The sequence below is a fragment of the Zootoca vivipara genome, chromosome 16 (assembly GCF_963506605.1).
Source record: "Zootoca vivipara chromosome 16, rZooViv1.1, whole genome shotgun sequence".
Lineage (NCBI taxonomy): Eukaryota > Metazoa > Chordata > Lepidosauria > Squamata > Lacertidae > Zootoca > Zootoca vivipara.
This window is the reverse complement of record NC_083291.1, coordinates 22100448-22125180: the sequence shown is the minus strand read 5'-3', so window position 1 is coordinate 22125180 and position 24733 is coordinate 22100448. Positions and strand designations below refer to the sequence as shown.

General features: G+C 38.8%; 1 protein-coding gene across 2 annotated transcripts; it reads right to left on the bottom strand.

Moving 5' to 3' along the window:
* Positions 1-1335: 1335 nt before the first annotated feature.
* Positions 1336-24635, bottom strand: PURG (purine rich element binding protein G). Of its 2 annotated transcripts, none has more exons than XM_035140959.2 (2): positions 24265-24635; positions 1336-22930 (listed from the first exon to the last, which is right to left on the bottom strand). In XM_035140959.2, the coding sequence occupies exon 2, from the start codon at positions 22915-22917 to the stop codon at positions 21904-21906; it is 1014 nt and encodes a 337-aa protein (XP_034996850.1). In that variant the 5' UTR covers positions 22918-22930; positions 24265-24635; the 3' UTR covers positions 1336-21903. The 2 variants fall into 2 exon arrangements, with proteins under 2 accessions (XP_034996850.1, XP_034996853.1); XM_035140962.2 differs by having other exon boundaries at positions 1336-22803.
* Between the last annotated feature and the right edge of the window lie 98 nt (positions 24636-24733).

Below are 24733 nucleotides of genomic sequence, written 5' to 3'. Positions count from 1 at the left end.
TGGAGCATTTGACACCACAACTCAAAGGCTACAGATGAGCTACGGCAGGCACCCCCAAACTGCGGCCCTCCAGATGTTTAGGCCTACAACTCCCATGATCCCTAGCTAAGAGGACCAGTGGCCAGGGATGATGGGAATTGTAGTCCAAAACATCTGGAGGGCCAAAATTTGGGGATGCCTGAGGGTTAACTCAAACCTATGAATGTTGCATGAAGCCCTTCATTAATACTAGAATATCAGTCTTGGGAGATTTCTTTTGCTCACCAACAATTAACAATTGTTAACAACAATCTGGTATGACAAACAATTAACAATTATGAGTCTCTAACCCCTTGGGGTCAGTTACGTCCATCTTCTGCTGCAGTTCAGCATTGTTGACTTACATGACATTTACCAGTATGGTTTTGCACCATGAATAACAGGTTCTAATGTGAATGTACTTCTGATTTCCTACTTAAAGGTCACTACTTTAGTTTAGAAGACCAGCTGCACTTTTTCTTCATAAGCCACTAAGCTTCTGAAGAGTGGTGCTTCCAGTTTACTGGGGTATTATCGCTAAAATAAAACATTCTGGCAGCTCCTAGGAATAATCAAATGGATACAAAGAAGCAGGCTTTTAGGCTGTGAGATCATGTCTCTTCTCATGTCTCTTAAGATACACATTTGGGCAAGCATTTGAGCTATATATATACAGTGGTACCTCTACATGTGAATAACTCTACTTATGAATGATTCTACTTACGAATGGAGCTCCGTCCGCCATCTTGGATGTGGTTTAGATAGGATTTTTTCTACTTACGAATTTTTAGATAGGGTTGCTTCGACTTACGAATGTGTGTTCGGAACGCATTAAATTCGTAAGTAGACGTACCACTGTACAGTAAATATCAGGGATATGTATACTTCTACAAATTTCAGTGAAGCTGATATATTCAATATTAGCTTAAAAACAGAATACATGTGTAAGACTACACAAGTAAGCAATTTATTGTAAGACAGAACAAACAGTGGCAAACAACAATATGTAAATTCAGTTGATAATGGGGCAAATAGACCTGTCAAACTGACAAATATATATATCTATATATGAATATTCCTCCAAAAAGCAGCTCTGTATTTTAAAAAAATTATTCTAGCAAAAAAATTTGGAAATCCGGTCTGACAAAGATGTTTGCAAGGAAGAGCAGTGGCAAAGGAGGCATGAAACACTTTGGCTTTTTTTTAAGTGATGAGTTTTCTTCCTTTGGGAGGCACCTCATAAGGAGACATGTATAACTGGACATAATCTTTCATAGAGTCAGGAATGTGTTTTTTTTTTACATATGATGCAGAATGTGGTGCTTTACTTCTGGACGGTACCAGTTGAAGACAACAGGTGGGGAGAAATGTATCTTTGAATGCTCCCCTGTATGAGTAAATTAAAAATATTATTTTTATTTTACAAAGGTAACTTCCTACATGTAGCATGCACATCAGGAAGATACAACATGCCTCTCTCCTTGGCGAGACAAGTTACCAGGGAGGGTTTTTTTTTACATGAGGTAGCATTTTTTTTATAAAAACTTACCTTTTACCACCTGTCTGAAATGGTACAGTGCAGAATTTGGTTTACATTATGGATGGCATATACTACTGTACTTTTAGATGAGTTATAAGTATTTCAGAAGTTAACTTGATGCCCTTATATTTCCACCAGTGTTTGGACATTACTGTACCTCCTCTCTTGCCCGCTCACACAATCTAGGGATATTACTTCTCTGCCTCTTTGCTGAATCCACATCCACAATGCTTCGTGCTGCCTACCCCACCCCGCTTAGTTACACTTGGAAACAAGAGTTAGTTGTACAATAGTATGTCCAACTGATAGTCATTTAAACTTTGAGTCTGGAGTGGGTTAAAATTGGAATTGGGGGCAGGTTTTATTCTACAACCATAAGAGTTGTTTGGTTTTTAATGTGTTGCAATCTCCCTTATACTATTTGAGATAAAATTGAGCAATTCTATTCATTTTATTTAAAAAGTAGTTAGTACACTGGTGGCAGACAAGGAATATTCCCATCTCTTCAAAGTGTAGGTGAATTGTAAAAGAAAAGAACTACAGTATTTTGATTTGCTAGGATTCTAGAAATTGTAGAGCCTATATAATGATCACCAACAGGCCAATTCATGTCATCAGGCAATTCCCATTCTTGTGTGAAATAAGGTCATGTGGGAAACAGAATTATGCTCCCCCCTTAGAGATGTTTGACCACTACAGGTATGTGCAGCTTTTCACATAAATGGATACAAAGCAGCATTAAAGCACTTTGTTTGATGTAAAGATTAAGCTTTGCTCCATTTTGCCTTCATTAGACCTCACTAGAGACATGATTTTATTATTCATTAAACTCTCGACCTCTGAAAACTTTGGTTTGGTTTCTCTTTTATCATCATTCCGCTTCTACTTGCAGGCACATTTTAAGATGTACACTTTATATGTACATCTAAAAATGTTACACGTGATTGCAGCAAATAAACATGTTATACGGGTACACTAGGCAAAGAGCCATGATTGGTTTCAGCTTCCTTTTAAGCGTTTATTCGGTCACATTTGACTATAATGTATGAAACAGCTTTATGGTTCATAATAAGCAGCATGATCAGAAGGTTAGTGTTCTAGAATATATATGATCTGGCCTCAGTATAAGTGTTTTTAAGAAGAAACTGTCTTATTCTTCTGGAATATGATTGTGTGAATAAGAACATCTCATGTGACTTCCCCTGCGTGCCCACCTGAAAATACATAAGCAGGTTGATCCACCAGATTCAAACAGAGATGCAGGGATAAGCAATCAACGTGAAAAGGCTATTGCCTGAGTCAAATACAAATCCATTTATAGGAGAAATGAAAGAGCTGCTTTTTGAAGAATTATCTGAAAACCCAATAAAAAGTACACACATATAAAACACCGGATTGTCAATGGTACTGTGAAACAATTCAAGTTTAAATCATGGTTGTTTTTTACTTTTACGAACAGATGAGACACTTTTCAACTTCAAGCTTTTTTTTCTATCCAGCATGTCAGCAGTTAGCATCCACAAAAGCACCATTAGATATGGAAGAGTTAGCACCACATAGTTTCAGGACCTAACTGCCACATGCATTGCTGACAAACTTGGAACATGGAAATCTGTGTGGTACTTAGTACAGTCTTTTTATAAACAATACAAGGCAATTTATGATTATTCATACAGTACAATACAGTCACTGATCAATGAACCTTTGAGTACAGTACATGACAAGTCACATCTGAACACCCCGTTAATACTAGAGTATGTTGAAGATTTTAGAAGCAAATCTTGAGTGTAACACAGGGAGTTTGCTGATAGGCTTACTTAGTCTGAATTTCTTACTTAGTCTGAATTTCAGGGTCGGGTATTTACATGGCCTCAAAAACCAAACTAATGAAGCATTGTATGGGTAGCTGGAATCAGTGGCAAATGATTCAACTTTTTTAAAAATTCAATAATTGAATAATAGAATAATTGGAGAAATGCCTGGAAGCAGTAATCAGTCTATGAATAAACTTACAGTAGACCACAGGATAATTTAACATTTGGGTGCTACCCTGACAGAGCTAAAAACTGCTAACAGGATGGAAATCTTTAGAATACTCCCCTTTTACAAATCTTCTCCCTGCACATAGCAGTGGCCTTGGATGTAACAAGAGCCATAATGATTCTACCTCACTGACTTTCACCACTAAGCGTCCTAGTTCCATTTTCTCCACACATAGTTTCGACTCCACGCATCTCCCTGCTCCCTTTGATCCCAGGAACACCACCTGTCTTCTGATCTTTGACATTTTTTAAAAAACTCTATGCCTGCCATTGGTTTTGTACATATCTCTGCCATCCATTATGGCCATTTATATCTCATTTGATATGCCTAGTAAACCCTGCCACCACCTAAACACCCTTATCTCCTGTCTTCCTTTTAACATGGATTTTGAAGCCCATCTCCTCTGTAAGATTTAAAGCAACTCTTGATTACTATTTCAATCTTACCTTGCCTTTTTGAATCCCTCTTCCTCTGAAGAGAGCCCCATAGTATCCATGTACATTTGGTTGTGATCTTTGTTTTCTGACTCCTGGCTGCTCAGTTTTGAGCTTGATGCTTTATAGCACATACTGCTCTACAGATAAGCCTTACTCTCCCGCTTCACATCTGATCCTGGTTTACTGACATCTCTCAGCGAAAATTCAGTGTCTTCTCAATCCTAGCCTAGTTAAAAAGCAGAGCTTTTTAATTACTTGAAGAAGCTCATGCATTAATGTTTATCACATTGAATAAAGTGATGACCATATATATGGGTTTGAATAGGCAATCAGAGCTCTCTCATCCTACATAATCCTTCAATGGAGGTGGATCATACATTCAAGCTGTGTGTCATCATGTGCTGACTAGCTGAGAGTTCACCCACATATTCAGAAAATGCATGAGTATAGCTCTGCCAGGACTGTGCTACTTCAGAAGACAAGGAACCACAAGACTGAAAGCTTCGCCGTATTACAAATTTCTGTACAGAAAAATCAGCATATCAGAAAAAGGCTGTGTTAGAACCATTTTTTCCTGTCATGCTAGCTTTCTAGAGCCATGCAGATTTTCTTTAAATGTGAGAGAATATTCAACCCGGCTCTGAAATGTGTCATTCAGTGCATATGTGTGTGTATATCTATCCTAAGGCTTGTTTTGATTGCATCACAGCCAAAATAATTTGTATTCCTTCCTCTTCAAGCATCCTTTCTCTCACTAAGACCCTTTGCCTGTCTGTACTCAACACTTTGCTCTGGGAAAAATATACCCTCCTTCAATAAAAAATGGCTCGTATTCAACATATTCATGTACTTGAATGCCTCCCTTTTCATTACCTCAAGTGACCCCACAGTGCCTCAAGTGAACAGGACCCCGAGTCTTAATTCTTTCACCCAAACAAGAAGCGATAGCAAAATATGGAATTTAATTGTTAGCCTCTGTTACTGTGTCCTGCTTCAGAGATCTCTTCACAAGAGTACATTCTTCCTCATTTTCTGATGTTCTGCAATGCTTGTAATGAAATTAGGCAAATTTACTGTGACACCTATATGTGGTGCTGTCTCAGGATAGATTTGCATATGCCCTTAATACTCAATTCCTTTTATTATTATTTTGCTCCCCACTCCATGCATATAGACATACAAGCAAAGTGGTCATTTCTGGCCATGTAGTTAAGATATTTTCTTGTTGCCATCATCTCGCTCTGGGTTTTGCAGTATACAGTACACCCCTTTCAAATCTGTACTTGCTTGATGGCAAGTGTGGGGATGCCACATTCAAAAACTTTAAATGTTATCCTGTTAAAGGCATATGTGATTACATCCTCAGCTAGGTGTTTAGGAGCTCAAACGAATTATCCCAAGGTCTACTCTTTAATGGCCAACACTTATCTTTTAGAAAAGAGATCATGTAAAGAGACCCTGAACTTAAGTTGCTTTTAAAACATTTCTGGAATTGTGTTAGATAACAGTATAAGTCAATAGATAGAGAGGGTTTTGCACTTAAGATGATGTCTGCAGAGACCAGTCTTGTACATCAAGAAAAGCAAAAACCCTGAAATATACATGCAGGCATGATTACATGTTCCACACCTATGCCATTTTGTACCTCTAGTATAGTGAGAACAGGGCACAGAGGAAAAAAAGTGCTAAGTTACAGTACATTTGCTTTTTAAATATATGTTAACAATAGAACAGCAAAACAGATTGTTTGAAAACAGAGTCGGTATCGTACAGTAAGTTCACATTTAATTCTTTACCATGTCTACAATTGTAACACATGCATTTTATTTCCATTATTTTTATTCCATTAGGACCAACATCCTTCAGAACAGTGATCTACCTTTAAAACAAATTTTCTAAGGAAATATTAAGCATCACATAAATTTAAGAAAATTCTTTTAAATTAGCATTACATGTACTCGTTTACATTTACAATTTTTCATGCCATAACTTTAACACACCTTTTGGTTAAGAATATCCTACTGAAGAATAGTACCATTGGGGAAGAATACACACACAGAGTAAACCGCTACCTGCTATGCACATGATTTTGAGTAACTTGACTGTTGTAATGCCATATTCTGATTATAGGTGCAGCTGCAAAGTTACCATTACACTTATGGAGGAATACTAAAATGATAATTAAAATGACTACACATGCTGTTGAAAATAAAAACAAACCCACCACTGACTAAGGTTAAACACTGCCCGTGTGCCATTACAATGTTTTTATCTTTTTTTTTTAAAAGCAGCTCATTATTCCTTAGAAATATTTTTACATGAACATTTTATCTTCAGGTTAAGAAAAGAACATTGGGAAAATAGATGTCTAGTTGAAGGGGACCACCAAATTTATAGTTTCTTTTCCCCTAAATCTGTATAAGTAAATATATATATATACCTTGCAAACTGTTTAGCCTACTGTAGACATGATCCACAAAACTAGCCTGGCAAATTTGTCTGGATTAAAACTACATTGGATGGGATCCAAAGAGGCCCCTACATGCACCTTTCTAGATGCAACCCCAGGCACAATATTGAGTGCAGCTCTGCATAGGCCCCCAAACTCTGGGAATAGCTTTGTAAGGGAGCTGCAGCAGGATGGCAGGACCAGGGGGTAGGGGAGCAATACCATGCATGGTTCTTCGAATCCTACCCTTTATATCTAATGTTTCAGTTTCAGCTATCTGTGGATCATATTATAATATCTTATTGTATATTAGCTTAGAAAAGGGGACATTGCTAGATTTTTTTAGTACATTTTACACAATTTTCCATTTGACTATAGAAGCTTTTTCACATAATTTTGATCACAACTAGCAAAGGGACTAAATATACTGACTATTCTAGTTAAATATATTTAGGTTAGGTCAGTGTAGAGAGTGCCATTCTTACAATGCTCTGAATTTGGAATAAATCATTACCTTTTAAGAGTTGATTAGACAGAGATCACTGATGTGGCAGAATCAACATGACTGATATAGTCACTATATCATAATAAAATCACTTGGGTTCCTAAAACTCATTCAGGATTATTACTGATATGAAAGGACTGCAAAATTCAATTAATTTATTAGTCAAGACTAGTAACACATCGCAGGGCACTTTCAGACTAAGGTTCCAATCAAGCTCTGTGTGTTCCTAATCAATATGCCTTGTGTTTGAACAAACACATCCTCATCCTTGAACAAACAATGGGTTCTGCTGACACTAATCATTTTATTAGAGCTGCATTTCTGGTTCTTCATGAGGAGAGAGTAGCGGGAACTGTACATGCAGTCTCAACATCTGGACGCCACCATAAATAATGCACTTAACAATTGTTTGTATATAGTTTCTAATCCTCAGAGGCTAGCTTCAGTAATTCCATTGTGCCAGCTGAATGAGGGCACATGAGAACATTAAAGAGTATGAATATTTTGGGCTCTTTAGAAAGAATCTCCTTAGCATTTATTGAGTGATATCTAGAAAACAGTTGTATTCAGAAAAAAAAAATTGTACAAAATGGTTCAATTTTTTGTAAGCTGTCCAGGCTTTAAAAGTTAATTTCTTTCCAAGTTCTTAAGGTATTTAGCAACATGAAGTAAACCTGCAACAGCACATTTAAGGGTTTCATATAATGTAGAGCTAGCAAGTTTGTTGATGGTAAAAATATAAATTAGACAATGCAATTTTTTTAGGTCAGTTTCTTCTATAAGTAGAACAAAGATCCTGATGTTTTTATTTGTAACCAACAGAAATTTAATTATTGGAATTGTGTAGAAACTTCCACCCAACCTTAGTAAACTTTCCGTAAGCTAAGAGTATTCCACAAATGCAATAGCATAACTAGTGACAGTTTCTTCTAATGCATTGTAGTTCTACCTTGCTGGGGAAAAGACTTGTTTTACAGTCGAAAATACAATACAGTATAAGTCAAACTAATTTACAGAAACAGTACATAATTTTTTCCTAACTGCTTAAGCAATGGCCACATTAATGCTTATGCACACAGTGAACTATAGCTGTGAGTGACTCTTGCCTATCCAAGGTAATCCCCCATGCAAAAACCTCCCATTACCAAATGTTATGTCTACAGAACTCTACATCTGAAACCACATTAATTACTTCATACTCTGTCAATATAAAGCAAAGTTTAAAACACAAGCTCTTGTGTTGTTCTTACTTATTTAAAAAGTTTTGCCCTGCGTCTTTGAAAGCCTGTGCTCCTGTGGGTGTACATATGCACATTTTGGGGGTTGGCTTTTAAAATCAGATTTGTCAAGAGGTCAGCAATTTGGGATGGTTTCATTTACAGTTACAATGTATAGTCTGCATCTCCTCCCCCTTTTCAGCAGTTTATAATTTTTTAAAACATAAAACAAAATAAGTTAGGCACCAGGCACCAGAAAAATCTATTTTCATACAGCCATGTTAAACATACACCCTGTAAAGACTACACAAATATGGGGGCAAAAAAGTTTGAAACTCAGTGCTACTAGTATTTATAAAAGTGCGGTGCTCCATATAGTAAGAAGAAAAGTGACTACAAGTACTTAAAGTGCTAGCTTTGATCATGGTTTAGGTTAGTATCCCAAACCTAATTATACTGTCACATTACTTAAGAGAGTAAAGTAAGAGCGGAGAGCACACGTGCTGCACATGCCATGGCAAATGTGCTCTACATTACAATTTGCCATGTTTAAAGAAATATGCAGTGCTATTGTCCAGGTTGCAACTATGTACAAACAACTTACATTGTATAATAGCTTTACATTATAATACAAGTCCATAGACTTAATCGGCAGAAGACAATTTGAAAAGCAAAAGTACCAATACTTCTTACGGGTCTTCCAGAACAAGTATTTCTGAAGTGTCTGCTACCTGAAGCCAGAAGTCTATCTGAAGTGTCCCTGAAGAGCCTGCCAAACATTAGCATGAGGCAAAGCTTGGCTTCATCAATGCTTCCACATGCAAGTTTGCTTTATACAGAACAGACTCACGGCTATACTTACATAATCTCTCTCTACACATCAAGAAGAAAAAAAGAAAGAACACTAATGGATTACTAACCATGTGTACTCAGACATAAGTCCTACTGAATTCAATGGGTCTTACTGCCTGGCAACTGGGGTAAGGATTGCAGCCTTAGGTTAGGAATGCATTGTTAGTGAACTTGATGTTATTTTCATTCATACATTTTCTGTCTCCCATGCCACAAAGGCAAGAGACTCTAAACTGGCAATGCACAGAAAAAAAATCATGAAGTTATTTGAAGGCATTAGGGAGCCAAGCGCTGGCAATGAAATATTCTAAATATATCATGCTCTTATCTTGAAGCTCCATGGTCTTGTTGTTACATCTTTTGGGACACTGAAAACGGCATCCCACTCCACCATGCTACAACAGAGACAGGAGAAGAAAAAGGAGAGCTGCTACTGGATCCAGCACATTGAAACCCACTAGAAACTATTTTCTTGGTGTGCTGAAAACATGCAGAATGGATCAGCCCTGCCCTTGTAGTCCAGGTGAGCGGGGCATCCTTGAGAACCTTTCTAGCATTGCCTGGGATGCTAACTTTATTGTTTTTGTGACTGATGTATAGTATGCCTATTACTCATCTCAGTTATATTACACAAATCAAGCTATATTCAGATCAAAGAGTGAAATGTGTAGTATGCAACATCTTGACTATAAAATGCCCAACCCTGAACATTCAATAAACCAACTCACGAAGAGAAAGTTAATACACCTATATAAGCCTTTAAAAATGAGAAAACTGCATCCTAAAAAGGAACCTCCTGAACTTTAGGGTAAAATGTAGCAATACTCAGCTTTGCATTTTAAAAATGCAGAAACTAACAGTTTTAGCTTAACAATACAGTGGTACCTTGGTTGCAACCGCTTTGGATTACAACCACGTCAAACCCAGAAGTGTCCCTGTTTTTGGATTACGACCCATTATTTTTTTATTACAACCAATTTTGGGGGGGAGGCCCCATTGGCGAAAACGTGCCATGGGTTACAACCTGCTTTGGTTTACAACCGGACCTCTGGAACAGATTATGGTTGTAAACCTTAATAAAGTTGTTGCTTGCACCATCAAACCAACCATAACATCTACCTGAGCCTGAAATTTAATATGATTGCCAAAATGCTTGCTTTACATGCTCTGTCAGATTATGTTGCCACAATGCCAGCAACTTTATCTTTGGCTCAGAATCTGCTTCTAGGAAAAGAAAAGTTACATTATGGGTAGTATCTTACCTTACCTAACCCTGCCCCCCCCCCCAATGATCAAGAGTCTCTCTCCACAAATGCAGCTATCTGCACTTCTGGTGATTGTTAATGCAGAAATAAATATCTTGCCTGTGTATGGTCATCCCATTAATGGGGAGGTTTGCTCATAAGATGATGTGTCATCTGACATATAACATCTTAGATGGAAGTTTTGTATCTCTTCCCATCACTTTAGCAGTGCTTTTTCAATGGCGTTAATTTACATGTTCAGCTGCCAGTCAAAAATAATTTAAATAATGAAGGTGCCTATGTGAACTAGTAGTAGTATAGCCTGAACATGCACCATTGGCTCACTACATCTCCTCTAAAATCTCCCTAAATGTGGAGAGGGCCATAATTCTCCATACAACAGGATTGTAGTTTTGGTACTTCAGAAAAGTACAAAGTGCTAACTTTGGCAGTTGTTGCTCTAACTAACCTGTTTTCTTTTAGAATTAAAAGTTTATATGCATATAGCACCCTGTTCCTTAGCCAGCCAGAGGGCAGACTGTTCCATTTTTTGTCTATCTCTGGGGCTTAAAAAAGGATGAAGGTCAAGCAAATTGGGTTCTCCAATATGGATGAAGGTCAAGCAAATTGGATTCAATGAAAGTAATTCTAAGGCAATACTCACTAGGGCCAAAAACATTCTGTCCACAGACATACTTGATGAGGTCTGAACTGGCAGTACCTAATTGGGGAAGAGACTGTATGATTATGATTGTGAAAAAAGCAAATTAAATTTCAGGGATTAGGAAAAGGAATGAAAATAAAATTGCTGGTATTGTAATACTTTCATACAACTCCATGGTAAAGCCACATTTGGAATCTTGTACAGTTCATTTTGCCTCACCTTAAAATCAATACAGTACCATAAACCTGGGGAACATGTAGAGGCTAAACCATTTGGAGCTTATTATATTTAAAAAATGTAAGCTATGTTTTGCTACAACAAACTGGTTAGCCTTTCAAGGTGTCACGTGTCTGTTGGTTGTGCTGTAGTGCTATCCTAAATATGTCTACTCCTACGTGGAGCTTACCATACTTTCAGGTAAGTGGGGCTAGGAGTGATTGTAGCCCAATGAAGCAACCACTCTGGAACTGTATAATTCTACAATTAGGATAATGTATTTGGTCAAAATAAAATTAGAAATGGCAAAATGTTTGCTTCTGATGTCCATTAGTATATGGGGGGAAACAGAAAGTCCCTTCATCTACTTATACTTTACTATATAAAAACGATAATCTCATGTAAGATCTTCATAAGGAGAGCTATTTGTTCTATTATCTTGTGGGAAAAGAAAACACACAACAAAGTAGGATTAAAAATAAATAAATTGGGAAATATTAAATATTTAGAAATGAGATTAGCTAGTCACCACTTGAAGGGAAATCTTTATTTGGAGGCTATACATTAAGCTTGTTTGAATATCTTAGTAGGATAGCTGGGCTCAGTCACAAATGATTAGGTAGATAATGTTTTCTATTATAGCATAAAAGCTTAATATTTTAAAATGTGTAATGACATTGCCCCATTACCTGCATCATTATTCTTTACTAATTGCCTAACAACTCATCACAGAATTTCACCAATATCAAGGTGCTTTTCAAACACAAAGTGCTGCCATGAAAAGACAATAGGGATATAGGCCAACACTATTTTTTATTAAAAGATTACCGTTTGCTTACTATTCATGTCAACATAAGATATGCAAATCTAGAGTTTAAAAATCTAGAGCTTAAAACAAGCATAGGCAAACTCAGCCCTCCAGATGTTTTGAGACTACAATTCCCATCATCCCTGACCACTGGTCCTGTTAGCTAGGGATGATGGGAGTTATAGCCCAAAAACATCTGGAGGGCCGAGTTTGCCTATGCCTGGCTTAAAACATGAAAATTCTTGACTAAACACACACACACACTTGACTGAAACAAAAACAAAACATACTGCAAATTTTATATTTAACTCCAAGCATATTTCGGGTTTCTTCTGTTATAAAAGCTAGTTGTTATTATAGCCCTATGCCAGGCACCCCCAAACTGCGGCCCTCCAGATGTTTTGGCCTACAACTCCCATGATCCCTAGCTAACAGGACCAGTGGTCAGGGATGATGGGGATGGTAGTCCAAAACATCTGGAGGGCCAAAGTTTGGGGATGCCTGCCCTATGCAGATAAAACCTACCACCTAGGATTAAAGGATGATACTACAGTATCAGCTCTATTTCCTGACTGTCTTATGTGGGAATTACTACCTTATTCTATGCTGGTTCATTTTTGCATCTGATTGTTGCCAATCCTGGTTAATATGAAACTGGGGGTGGTCCTTTTCAGACGATTTCTGGAAAATTGGGAAAACGGTGGATTGCCTAAAAGCCACTTACCTACTAATAGCTGAACTATAGTTTCTAGACCACAGCTAGCAGTCCTGAAACATGGGAGTTCTCTGAAATGGCCCAAGGAAATGAACATTGGGGAAGTCCTGACACACATGTAAATATTAATGGCATTTTAACCTAAGAGCCCAATTGAATTCAAGCACATTTCAAAATATTTTATTGCATTTGGCTCAGTGCTAGATTAATAATATTAGCAACCTTTTCCAGCACCGCAGGAAGAAACAGAAAAAAGAGATCAAGACATAAGCAAGGAGAAAATAACAAATATAGGAGAATTAAAGAATCGGAGATAACGTTCATTGATATTTCACTGCTTTGCCTGGCTGCTTTTTACAGTGGTATAGGGCATCTATGTTCAGGTGCCTCATATCTATTTGTAGTAATAAAGAACAACTCGAGCACATGTATGCACTCCCCATAGGTATGTATTTATAATTGATAGATCAGAAGTAGTTATATGTAATCTTTCTTAGCATTTTTCAGGTAGTTTGTTACTCAGCTAAATTCATTTCAGATATTTGAATGCTTGTTGATGTGTGAATGTATGTTAAAGGTGGTCACTTTCCCCCCCCCCAACAACATACTCAGGGTTAGCACAGAGCTTTAGTCGGCAGAGGAGAACATACAGACTGTGAACTAGAGCATTTGAAAATACTGAAATGCTTATTTGGCTAAATCCAATAATTCATCTGTCACCATTGAGAATAGATACTGTTCATGAATTTTGCTATGTCCAGCAATGACGTTATTTAATAGTACACATACATATGCATGTATACAGCTTGTCCACACACGTTCTATAATAAATTCTTATGTAAAATACAGTAGGGACAACCATGCTTAGTAAAAAATCTGCCAGATGATAGTTGTACAGTTCATATATTTCTACACGAAAGGCTGGTAAATACACCCTTTTTTTGTAAACAAGTTGCCACTGGAAATCCTTTTCTTTCCTTATTCCACAGCTGATTGCTCTGTGCTAAAATGTTAGCCCCCTGTCATGAGACAAATCATGTGCAAATTTTGAGGGAGGTGAAAATGTGCTGTTTTCAGATTTTTTCCCCTAGTAATCAGTGTGCACTGACGTGTATATTAAACTTCAGCTATGTGTTGCAGAAGTATCTTAACGCTTTGAATACACAATACTGAGTGAGCAACCAAAGCTCAAACATCTTTTAATGTAGATGATTTCCATCAATCTAGGTCTAAATTAGAGACCCAAGGCCACAGCTGTGGTCAATCACTCATCAGACTTTTCCTTTAGAAAATCTCCACTTCCTTACGTTCCTGTGCTCCATTCTTGCTTCCATTTCTCTTTTCATAAAGCCATTGCTTCCCCTGTGCTTATAAGAGCCCTCCCTCTTCTTTCCCTACTCCCTGTGTAGAACTCCACCATCCCATTTCTTTTGTCCTGCAGACACCCGCTCCAAATGGTTCTCAATGTGGCACCTTGCTGACATCTTCTCTCCTATTCGCTGCTGCTTTTAATCATTTTTTCATGAAAATAGCCTCTCTCAATATGCCTGCCTTCTTTACCCAGCCTCCTCTTTATCGTTCCCTTCCTTTCTTCAGCAACCCTGACTCAAAAGCTCCCTCTTTCTAAGGCCTCCTCTGCTGCTCAGTTTGCAATATGATCGCTGCTCAGCCTCTGCAGCATCAGCACAGCTCAGCAAATTAGTGCCAGAGGCTTCTTTGCTGCCACAAAAAAACATTAGTACATTATAGTATTGATAGATTTATTCTGACCCAGAACCCTGTCTGCTCTAATGAGCACATGGGAAAAACTGAGGAAGCAGAAACCTGCATTCACTTCACAGCTCTACAGTTTTTTAAACTTTTGAAGCAGAGGGAAAGATGAGCAGAAAACTAATTAAGGGTTAGTATTTTTGCTTCCCAGTAAAGCTTCAGTTATCTTGCAATTGTAAGTTAGTATGAATTTACCATTTAAATATCTTAAGTACATTTATTAAATTTTCAAGTGTTACAATAATAGAACAGTAACTCCCCCCCCCAACTCACATCTGGCAGAGCAGTATCTTAACTCCATATTCCTCTCTTGCTTTCTAAATCAAGAAGGAATCCAGAATCACAGATAACATGTACCACAGAGATGGCACTAAATGCTGTAAAGACCTGTTTGTTGTCCTGCCTTCTCCTATGCAAGTTCTTCCCTCTCCATGATGTGTTAACCACAGTGGTGCTCTGTGAAACCAGGGTTTTGCGAACCTTGTTTTGCAAAGCCGCAGCAAAAACCCACTCACATAAAAATCCTCAATGGTGGTAATGAAATAATTTCAAAAATAGTGAAAGGTCTGCAACTTTCATGTACATACAGTACTGTATTAAGAAAATCTCCTGCACTTCTTTACATGCAGATTTAAATGATAACTTGCGGACATTCACTAAAAAATATCTGTTACCATGTCATCAAACTTTACTACTGAACCACTTGACGATTATCATACTATACGTCAGTGGAAATTCCAAAACTGTTAAACTAGCTTGAATTAGTTTGTATATAATTCTCAGGAAAGGTTTAGCTGTAATAGATCTGTTCTAAATTATGTTTCGGATAACTGGGAATAAGCCCTCTGTTCATGCACTCTCTTATCTTTCTAGTTAAGTCAAGAGTGCAATGAGAAACAACTACGGTACCTGGTTTGGGCAAGCTACATCATTCTGGAGCATCCAAACCAGAGAGCTTTACTATGCACAAACCCAAAATTAATGATAAAACCTCCAACTGAAAACCAGAATTTTACTCTTCAAACTGATCATGAAAAGGGAGGATAGAATGTACAAGCCCAAACCTCTAAAGCAGAGGGGGCTAACCTGTGCTCCCCTCCGAAGTTGTTGGACTCCAACTTCCATCAGCCCCAGGCAGCATGGCCAATAGTTGAGGGTGATGGGAGTTGTAGTCCAACATCTAGAGGGGCAAATATTAAGTATCCCTGCTATGAACCTTTGTTGCTCAGGGATGAAAGGAGTTGTACACCAACAATATGACTCTTTTGGTTTGGGCGACTGGAAACATGACATCTGAGCCAAGCTTATTTGTAACAGCAAAAAGTTGCTTAGAGAGAGGCCTACAGATTCTTGAGCTAGCATAATATCAGACAGGCATTTTTCTAGCTTAAAAAACAGAAAATACCTAGGTATGGCATGTCACATGTTTTCATTCCACTTTAACCAAATAAAATATTTACTCCAGTTCCTTACTATTTCAAAATGTATTTAGGAAATAAAAGTGATTATGAAAACAATGAAATGGAAAAAGCAAATTTCATTTTGGACATTGCAACAAAGAAGATGATGAAAATGTTTTACATGCACATACAAATGAATCTGAACCAGTATGTTGTGATTATAAAGAGCTTAATTTAATCAAACTGCAGCTAATCTACAGCAGAGCTAAATAATAAATTAAATATATTCCTACTACACAAATTGCTATAGTTTTAATTAACATGGTTATCAATAAATGATCATCAGTTCCCCCTGAACCTTGCTGGTTCTCTTCCCTATGGAGTTTTTAAGCCACTTTATTAAACAATTTTAAAATGCAGAAAATTTCACTAACAAGCATATAACGTTAAAAGCTCCTACCAATCTGCATCCCAATAAAATATCATAGGTAAGAACAGGCATCCACTCATGCAGTGGGTTCCCCCCCCTCCATTAGCCCCTCTGTGTGCCCCTAGAACCTGTTCCATATGGTTGAGGGATCCCCTAGAACAGATTTAGGGGGCAGGTTGTGGATGGAGGGGAGAAGAAAAACCGAAAGTCCTTCTGCATGAGCAGCTTTCTTTTGTGAATGGGTGGATATCACTGATGCTGCCCCATGTGGATACAGCATTTTGGATCATTCTTAAATATCAGCACTATTTTGAGACTTGCAGTTCAACTATTACATGAAACACTATGGTATTCTTCCCCAAAGCTTCGCCTACAGCTCCCCATCAGTTCTAACCAGCTAGGCCAGTGGTCAAGGATGACAGAAGCTGTAGTCCAAAAACACCTGGAGGGCATCAGGCTGAGGAAGACTACACTATAGCATCCAATATTACACCTTCCCTCTGCACTTTACAACATTATCTTATATTTTAAGAAGCATTTTTGCTCCTATTTTTCTTTCAACTCTACTGAGAGGCCTGCCTCTCTGTGCTGCATACCAAAATCCAATGTTTTGTTAAAAAATGTTTTATTTTGAAACTATGGGGTAACTCATACGGAGATTTCAGGGACAAAGGATTAATATATAATAATGGGTGATACGCAACCATCGTTCTGAGACCAGACCCACTGAAATCAATAGGTCTACTTTGAGTTTGATTAACATTGGATTTCAGCCAACATGCATATAGTAAAGATATAATCACTGCAAATATCTTATTAGATATATTAAGGGTGATATTCCAATTGTGCCTGACCGCTAGCAGAACAGACTTTCCTTTTCTCTCCTTTACCTGGCAGGCCCCCAGATATCCACCAAATCCGCTTCCAAGGGTTGGGAGAGGCTTTGGAGCAGATCTGAAGAGGGACATGAGGGGGTGCAGTAGGGAGGATAGGGGAAATTCTGCTTGTGCAACACTGGGTACCACCCTAAATCTTAGAACCGATTCACGCTGTCCTTTTTCCCCTTTATGCAAGAGGTTACAAACTGCTCTGGGGTATACACTTATGTGGGGAAATGTGCTGTAAACAAGTATTCCACAGATATAGCCAAGAGTGATTCATGTTGTTGTGTTTGCTGGGGGGCGGGGGGAGAGAGTCTTGTTACCTCCAAAATAACCCAGCCATGTTGGTTTATTATCTGAATGTACATGTTACTTTTCCTCTTGTGAATTTGGCCTGGTAACTAGATGAGGTGCTACTATCATCAGCCTGCTCACAGAAATCTAAACCTAGGTTTAGCAATGTTAAAGAAAAGACTTTGTTCGTTTTGACGTGGACGGGGGTGCTGCTGGAAGATGGAATGTGCTATAATTTGTGTGCAAACGCAAAGCATGCGATTCTCATATTTTAACGATATGGTCCCCTTAAACAGGGCCTTTTTTCAGCCAGAACTCAGTTCTGGCACCTGTTAGGTGGGCTTCATTGCCATTATAAGAGAACAAGGGAAGCGTTCATGGTGAGTTCTGGTACCTTTTTTTCCTAGAAAAATAACACTGCCCATAACATATTAATTGCAAATTTAACTAAATTGAAAACATGTTAAGAAAATTTCCTTGGAATATGATTGGGGAATTACCTTAGTCTATTTACTTTTACTTTTAAGCTACTACAACAGTAACACTACTCATGTGTGAGAGAAATGGACAAGGGAGAACTGGTCTTTAGAAGAGCAGATTCTTAAGAAAAAATAAGTTTTAATATTGAGATACACATACAATGTTACTATGAAATAGTATCTCCATCTCCATTTCTAGTTTTTAAATCTGTCTGGTTTTGACACATTAGATATCTTTTATCCCACTCTTTTAAGTATAGGAATAAGGATGGTTTTTCTGCAATTTTTCTCATCAAACTTACTTGCTTTTCACTTAGTGTAATGTGCTATATATTTTCATAGAATTGGTGCAAAGTACAGTCATTTTAACTGTCCTGCGGAACTCACTTGTACAACTGTTTTGTGATAATAACTTTCTAGGTTTGTACTTCAGCAAAAGAGGCTACATTATATGGGATATAGCCAGCACATGTCACCTACTACCAACCTGGTGTAAACCACATAAAATTTAGTCCCCAAAAGGGACTCTTGATGGAAGGAAGAGGAATTATGGGACAACACTGCAAAACTACAGATAGGACAAAGTTATTTAACCCATATCTGCAGCAGCTGCAGTTATAAATTACTTTAAAATCTATTGAAGTATCTGAGTTTCAGAAATGTTGATTATTCAAATCCAGTGAGAAATGTACTCAATATTTCTGAAAAAAACAGGCCACTAATATTTCAGAATTAATTTCAAAGTGGTGCCTGGTCTACTCAATCATGCCAGTGTAATTTGATCTAATCCATAAAATAGATCACTGACAGACATATATGCAGAAAGCCATTTTTATACTGATTTAGAGTATAATATTGAAACACACTGTACCAGACCTGTAGCAGAAATGTGCTTCTATTATTTATAAAATATAAAGTGCATTATTATCAAAATCACAAAACTGACAGACTTTCTGTCTGGACCATAGTTTTAAAAGAGAGGTCAAGGCTTTACTGTAAAATTCTCTCATGAGAACAGATAATTCAAGAGGTACAAATTGATTTTATCCACCCGGCCCTCCTAGATTTGTTTTTGGCCACGCTTTTTAGTGCAAATAAGCTTGTGTTTTTCTCAAGTTTAAGGGACATGGCATTTTTGGGGTGCAAAGAACAATTCTTTACATTATAACAGACCCTTCTGCAAACACTACTTGTTATTGCCACTCTCCAAAGATGGGGATGTACTGCCAGGTGTAAAAAGAATCTATTTCCCAAATTACCATTTAAGCTTTTAGCTTTGTAAATTGACTATATAACCCTTGGATATGACAATATGAAAGAAGCAGTTGCTTCCAATGGATAAGCCAAAATCACTGTATACTGTATATAGTAGATGGTCATTTATAGCTCATGTGTAGTCAGTCTCAGATGCTCACATGTGCATTTAATCAGTGCTTTTTTCCTTAAAAAATGTTTGGGGTACTCTCATTCTGACTCCAGAAAATCACCATTTTATAGTTTAAATTGGGAAAAATAAATACTGTACAGTAAATGGACGAAAGTACAAAGATTCACAAAATGTTTAGGGTTATGCATCCCCCAAGAAAAAAAGCACTGCATTTGTAATTAAGGGCATAGTTGATCTGAAGAAGACAACAACCTGCACCTGTAAACAGATGAAAACTGAGTCTTGTTTAGTGGAATGGGGATACAGAAATTTGGAGTGAGGGTGAGTACAGAATCCGTGGCAAAATCCAGAAAACAAGACTTAGATACAATGATGCAAAATTGCACATGCCAGTGTACAAACATAAATTCTGACTGAAGTGTAAAGATACCACTTCACAGCTATTTCCTTTTTAAAAACAGGAAAAATGCATTTTTTGACTACTAGTTAGACAATTTGTATACTTTTATCAATTGAAAGTTTATATGAAGAATGCAGGATATTTCAGTGAACCATATTTAACAGGATAGGATAAAGTTCCCATAAAACTCCAATAAAAATGTATTGACTGATATAAGAATTAAACATGTTGCATATTGAGGGGGAAGTTCCTCATAGTGAGACGAGAGTTGTGAGAATGTGAGCATCAGGAGTTTCTACATTCATGGATCCTGTATTTTGGAATCCAACAATATTACCATTACTACAGGCATTGGGACGTGCAGCACCAAATCAGCAATATGGTAATTTAGGCTTAGACAACTCACTATAATTTTAAAACATCACAAACAGTACATAGAACTCTTTCATTCAGATGTCTAATTTCTACCCCCAGAACATCTCTTAGTACACTTTTGTACTAAGATGAATGTATAACCTTTCAATGATATCATGGCCCAGTAGGCCACTACTAATTAAAATAACCAAATTGGAAATCTTAGTTTTAGGTTTGACATTACTCATCAATTGTTATTTCTGAAAATAGACCAAACACTGAATAGGTCCACTTTTTATATATTGTGAAACTCACCTAAAACAGTGAAATTAAAGTCCATACATCTTTCCCCCCTTCTCTGTCACAACTGTAACACACATTTCTAAATAAAAAAATTCCTTCAGTAGCACCTTAAAGACCAACTAAGTTTTTATTTTGGTATGAGCTTTCATGTGCATGCACTCATACCAAAAGAAAAACTTAGTTGGTCTTTAAGGTGCTACTGAAGGAATTTTTTTATTTTGTTTCGACTCAGACCAACACGGCTACCTACCTGTAACTAACACATTTCTAAAGTTCCTTTGGTGATTTTGGTGCAAGTTCACTTTTTTCTTTTCTTTATCAATAATCAACAGACAATTCTCCAGTCATCATCTTGGTATTTTTTAAAAATCTTCTCATGATTGGAACTCTTGTCTCTAGATATCACTCTACAGATCAAGATGTAACTCTACACAGCATTAAGCTGGAGGATCATGGGTTAATGATTTAACAAAAGAAGTGCAGATTGTGGCCTGCAATAATAATATAGATTTGAAATGTAAGATTTAAGGGAAGTGCTGATAGCTGTTATTGAATGCTTCAACTGCACCAGCGTATAACCAGAGATCTGTTTTGTACCAGTTAAGTGATGCACCAAAATCTCTCAAAGCATTTTCTTAAAGTATAAAGATAAAAACAACATTATTCTACTTCTTTTCCACACCACATACTTAATCTCCTTATTTTGAATTTTAATTCCAACCGTAACCACCTACTAAATTCCCACATCACAGCAACTTGCTGGAGCCCCTTAACACCACAAATACAAAAATAGTTTTTGAAATGTTGCAACATTATTTAAATAAAACTCTCCTCACATGATGTAAGCAGTCCATACAAATGGATGATTCATGATAAACATTACTCTCAAACAATCAAACATGTATTTATATTGTTGGGACACTTAAAATTAATGGGTTATCATAAAATTAGGTAACCATGAAATTACTGGCCAATACACTATAGAGGTTTGATCCCCTCTCCCCCACGCTTCCAAGATTTTTACCATAAAGTGACCAGCAGATAGTTATTCAAAGATACCTTTCCCAATACAAGTATTTAAAATTTAAAGATCAGTTTTGGTCATAAATGCTCTATGGTTAGTATTAGAAGACATTAATTTGATCTGCCTTACTTGTATCATGTTACACTGCAACACAAACCTGATACAGATTCTTTAAAAGGTCGTAATAAGAGATTTAGCGCTATTATACATAAGTAGTCTTTGAAGACTATGAAATTATTGGAATTTTCAGAATCATTGGGTGGTTAACTATTCTCAACTATTCTGTTAGAAATCACAGAGATGTTACTGGGTATAATTTAGTATGACAACCAAACCCTTGTAGTATTTTATATATTGGTGTTATCTAACAACAGGGAAGAACTTACAAAAAGAAAGGCATCTTCTTCCAAAAACTACATATCAGTATCTGTAGCCAATTTTCTATTTTGTTTCTTGGCCAGTTGAAACACATTCTAATCAAGACCCTCTTGTTCTTCTCCACTGTCCCCTCTTGTATCCATTCTTTTCTCTTTATGACCATTGTAAATTCTCCTCATCTCCTCTTCATACTTGATAAAGTTTTCCCCAAATCTTGTCCATGCTTTGTATGGGACAGTGATGGTGTTACGGTAGGGAGGCCTCACTTCACTTACCTTCAAAAAAATACCGTACCTGTTGGACCCCACATCAAAGTAGAACCTTTTGTTGTCTACCCTGAAGGAGGTCCCTTCTGGGAGTTCAGGAGGCTCATCACCTCCACTCCTCCTTTCTTCTATGTCTCCTTCACCATACTCTTCAATGAGCTGGACCAAAGCATCCCTGAACTCAATCATCCCCTGGGCTGGAAGAACAATAGTTTGTTCCTGCCCCAAACTGTGACCAAAATATCCTATCATGCCAGGTCCTCTAATCAAGGTCTGTCTAATCCGTAAGAAACGTCCACGTTGGTTCTCCTTCAGGTCTAGGTAATACTTCCTATTGTCTCTTTCAATATACTCAGTTTTTAAGACGCTGTGAAGATGCTCTTCTGAGCCAACTGATGCTGGAGGTGATGGTGGGTGATGGTGTTGCCGTCTTCTTGAATCTTGTTCTTTGCCATTACTGTGATCATTCCGATGACTCTGGCTGCCTTTTAGGCCCAAATGGGCATAGTGCTCTATGAAATCTCCCAGACAATCCTTTAGCTCAGAAGCTACTGACAAGGAGAGAGTCAGCTTGCTTTTCCTGATATTGTCCTGCCTGCCTCTTCCTATCCAGACTTCTGCTATCTTCAGAAAGCGGCCTCGGGAACTCTGTTTCACATCCAAATAAAACCTCTTTTTTTGGATGTCCACTCTTTTGGAGGCCAGCTCCTGGATCTCCATGCAGCCCGCCTGAGAAGAGGAGGCAGGATAATGATACTGCTGCTGGGACTGGGAGTAAATGCTCCTGTGTAGGCCAGAGCCCCCCACACTCCTTCCTCCTCCTCCTCCTCTGCCTCTCTCCATCTTTACCAATCAACTGAAAACAACAAATATATGACAAAGATGCATAACACCATAGACATCCAGCATGCCTATTCTGCTTTCCCGGCAATAGCCTCTCTGTACATAATTAATTTCACTAGAACGTTGCTCCAGTAACCCTCCTCTTGTCTTTTATTCTGACCCACAGTACTGTGGGAGTGAGGGAGAGAGAAACAGAGCACGTTCAACCCATAATAGCTATGGATGTTACAAGGGGCAGGGAGGGATTTGGAGCCTTTTCTGACAGGGATACATTGTGGTAAAAGCTTCACATGCAAAATTTCTGAAGGTTATTAATAATGTTAAAGAGAGAGCATAAATCTTAAAAAGAGAAAAGCGGTGATGTAGGGCTGCCATCCCCCTGCCCACCTTCACTGGCCCTGCTTGTGCCTTAAATAGCTTCCTAGCATATAGAAATTTAGCAGCTGCACCTTTTCCTAGCAAAGGGCCTATTATTTAGAAGACATCTGATAGCAGCCCTGTATTGGGAAGTTTTTAATGTTTGACATTTTACTATGTTTTTACATGTTCTGTAAACCGTCCAAAGTGGCTGGGGGAAACCCAACCAGATGGGTCGGGTATTATTATTATTATTGATAATAATCATAATAATAAATGATAGAAAAGCCTTCATTTGCTGAATTTCAGCATGTCAGGACTGGGATACCTCAGTTGGCACAGGACGAGGGTCTGAATCTCAGGGTCAAGAGTTTCAGGCTGGTGGGTTCGAGCCGCACATTGGGCAAAATATTCCTGCATCGCAGGATGGCGGGACTAGATGATCCTCGTTGTCCCTTCCAGCTCTATGATTCTTGGATACATGATCAGGGCCAGCAAAAAGGAAAGAAAAGGTAACCCTATACCAGCGCCCCTCTTCTGAAATTTCTGCATGTGCTGCTGCCGCCGCCGCCGTTCAAGGCACAAGGGAGGATGCCCTTTATTGGGGATGCAGGATATGGGGAAGGGGAAACCCCTGGAATAAAGGCCTGCAAAAGGCATAAAAATTGCCACCCTTCCCGATTACGGGCCTTCCCGCCACCACAAGCCTCTCTAACTGCTCGGCTGCCCCCCCCCCACTCCGCCCCGTCGCCCTCGGCAACAGCCTCCCAGGGTCAAAGCCAACCCCGTTTTTGCTACCTCCGGGAGCAACCCTCCCCCACCCCTCCGCCTGACACAGCAGGTGACTATTCCCACGGACACCCCCTCATCTCCTCAGGCCGACATACACGGCGCTCTCCGTGCTGGGGGGGGGGGGCTCACCGAGCTCACCCGCCGCCATGACACGCAGGCTAGGCGGGCGAGGCGAGCGTCAGGCAAGGGGATACTTACTCCATCTTTTCAGCCGCCCCTCGCCGACTCGCTTCCTTCCTTCCTTCCTTCCTTCCTTCCTTCCTCCCTTCCTTCCTTCCTCGCTCGCCAGCTAGCCAGTCAGCCGCCGCTGGCCCCCGCAGCGCTCGCCTTCCCCGCGCTGCCGCCCGCAGGGAGCCGGATGGGAGCATCCCCGGACGGGCAGGTCCTACCGCCCGCCCGGCTCCCCTCCCGCCTCCTGCCGCTTCAGGTCCGTTTCCTCCGCCGGGAAGCCGGGACGGAGCCCACTCCGCGCAAGTGGACGAAAGGAGCAGGGCAACGAGCGGGGAGAGGGGCCGGGGGTTCGTTTCCCGTCGCCAAAGCGTACCGGCCTCCTCTCCCGCCTCCCCTCACAGAACCGCAAACTACAAGCCCCAGAATGCCGCGCGGGTGCCAGAGGCCGGCGGGCGTGGAAAGCGCTACGCGCATGCGTCTCACCTCATTTCACCTT

Coding starts and splice junctions, on each gene's coding strand:
- PURG (XM_035140959.2), bottom strand. CDS start 22,917: ATGGAGAGAGGCAGAGGAGGAGGAGGAGGAAGGAGTGTGGGGGGCTCT.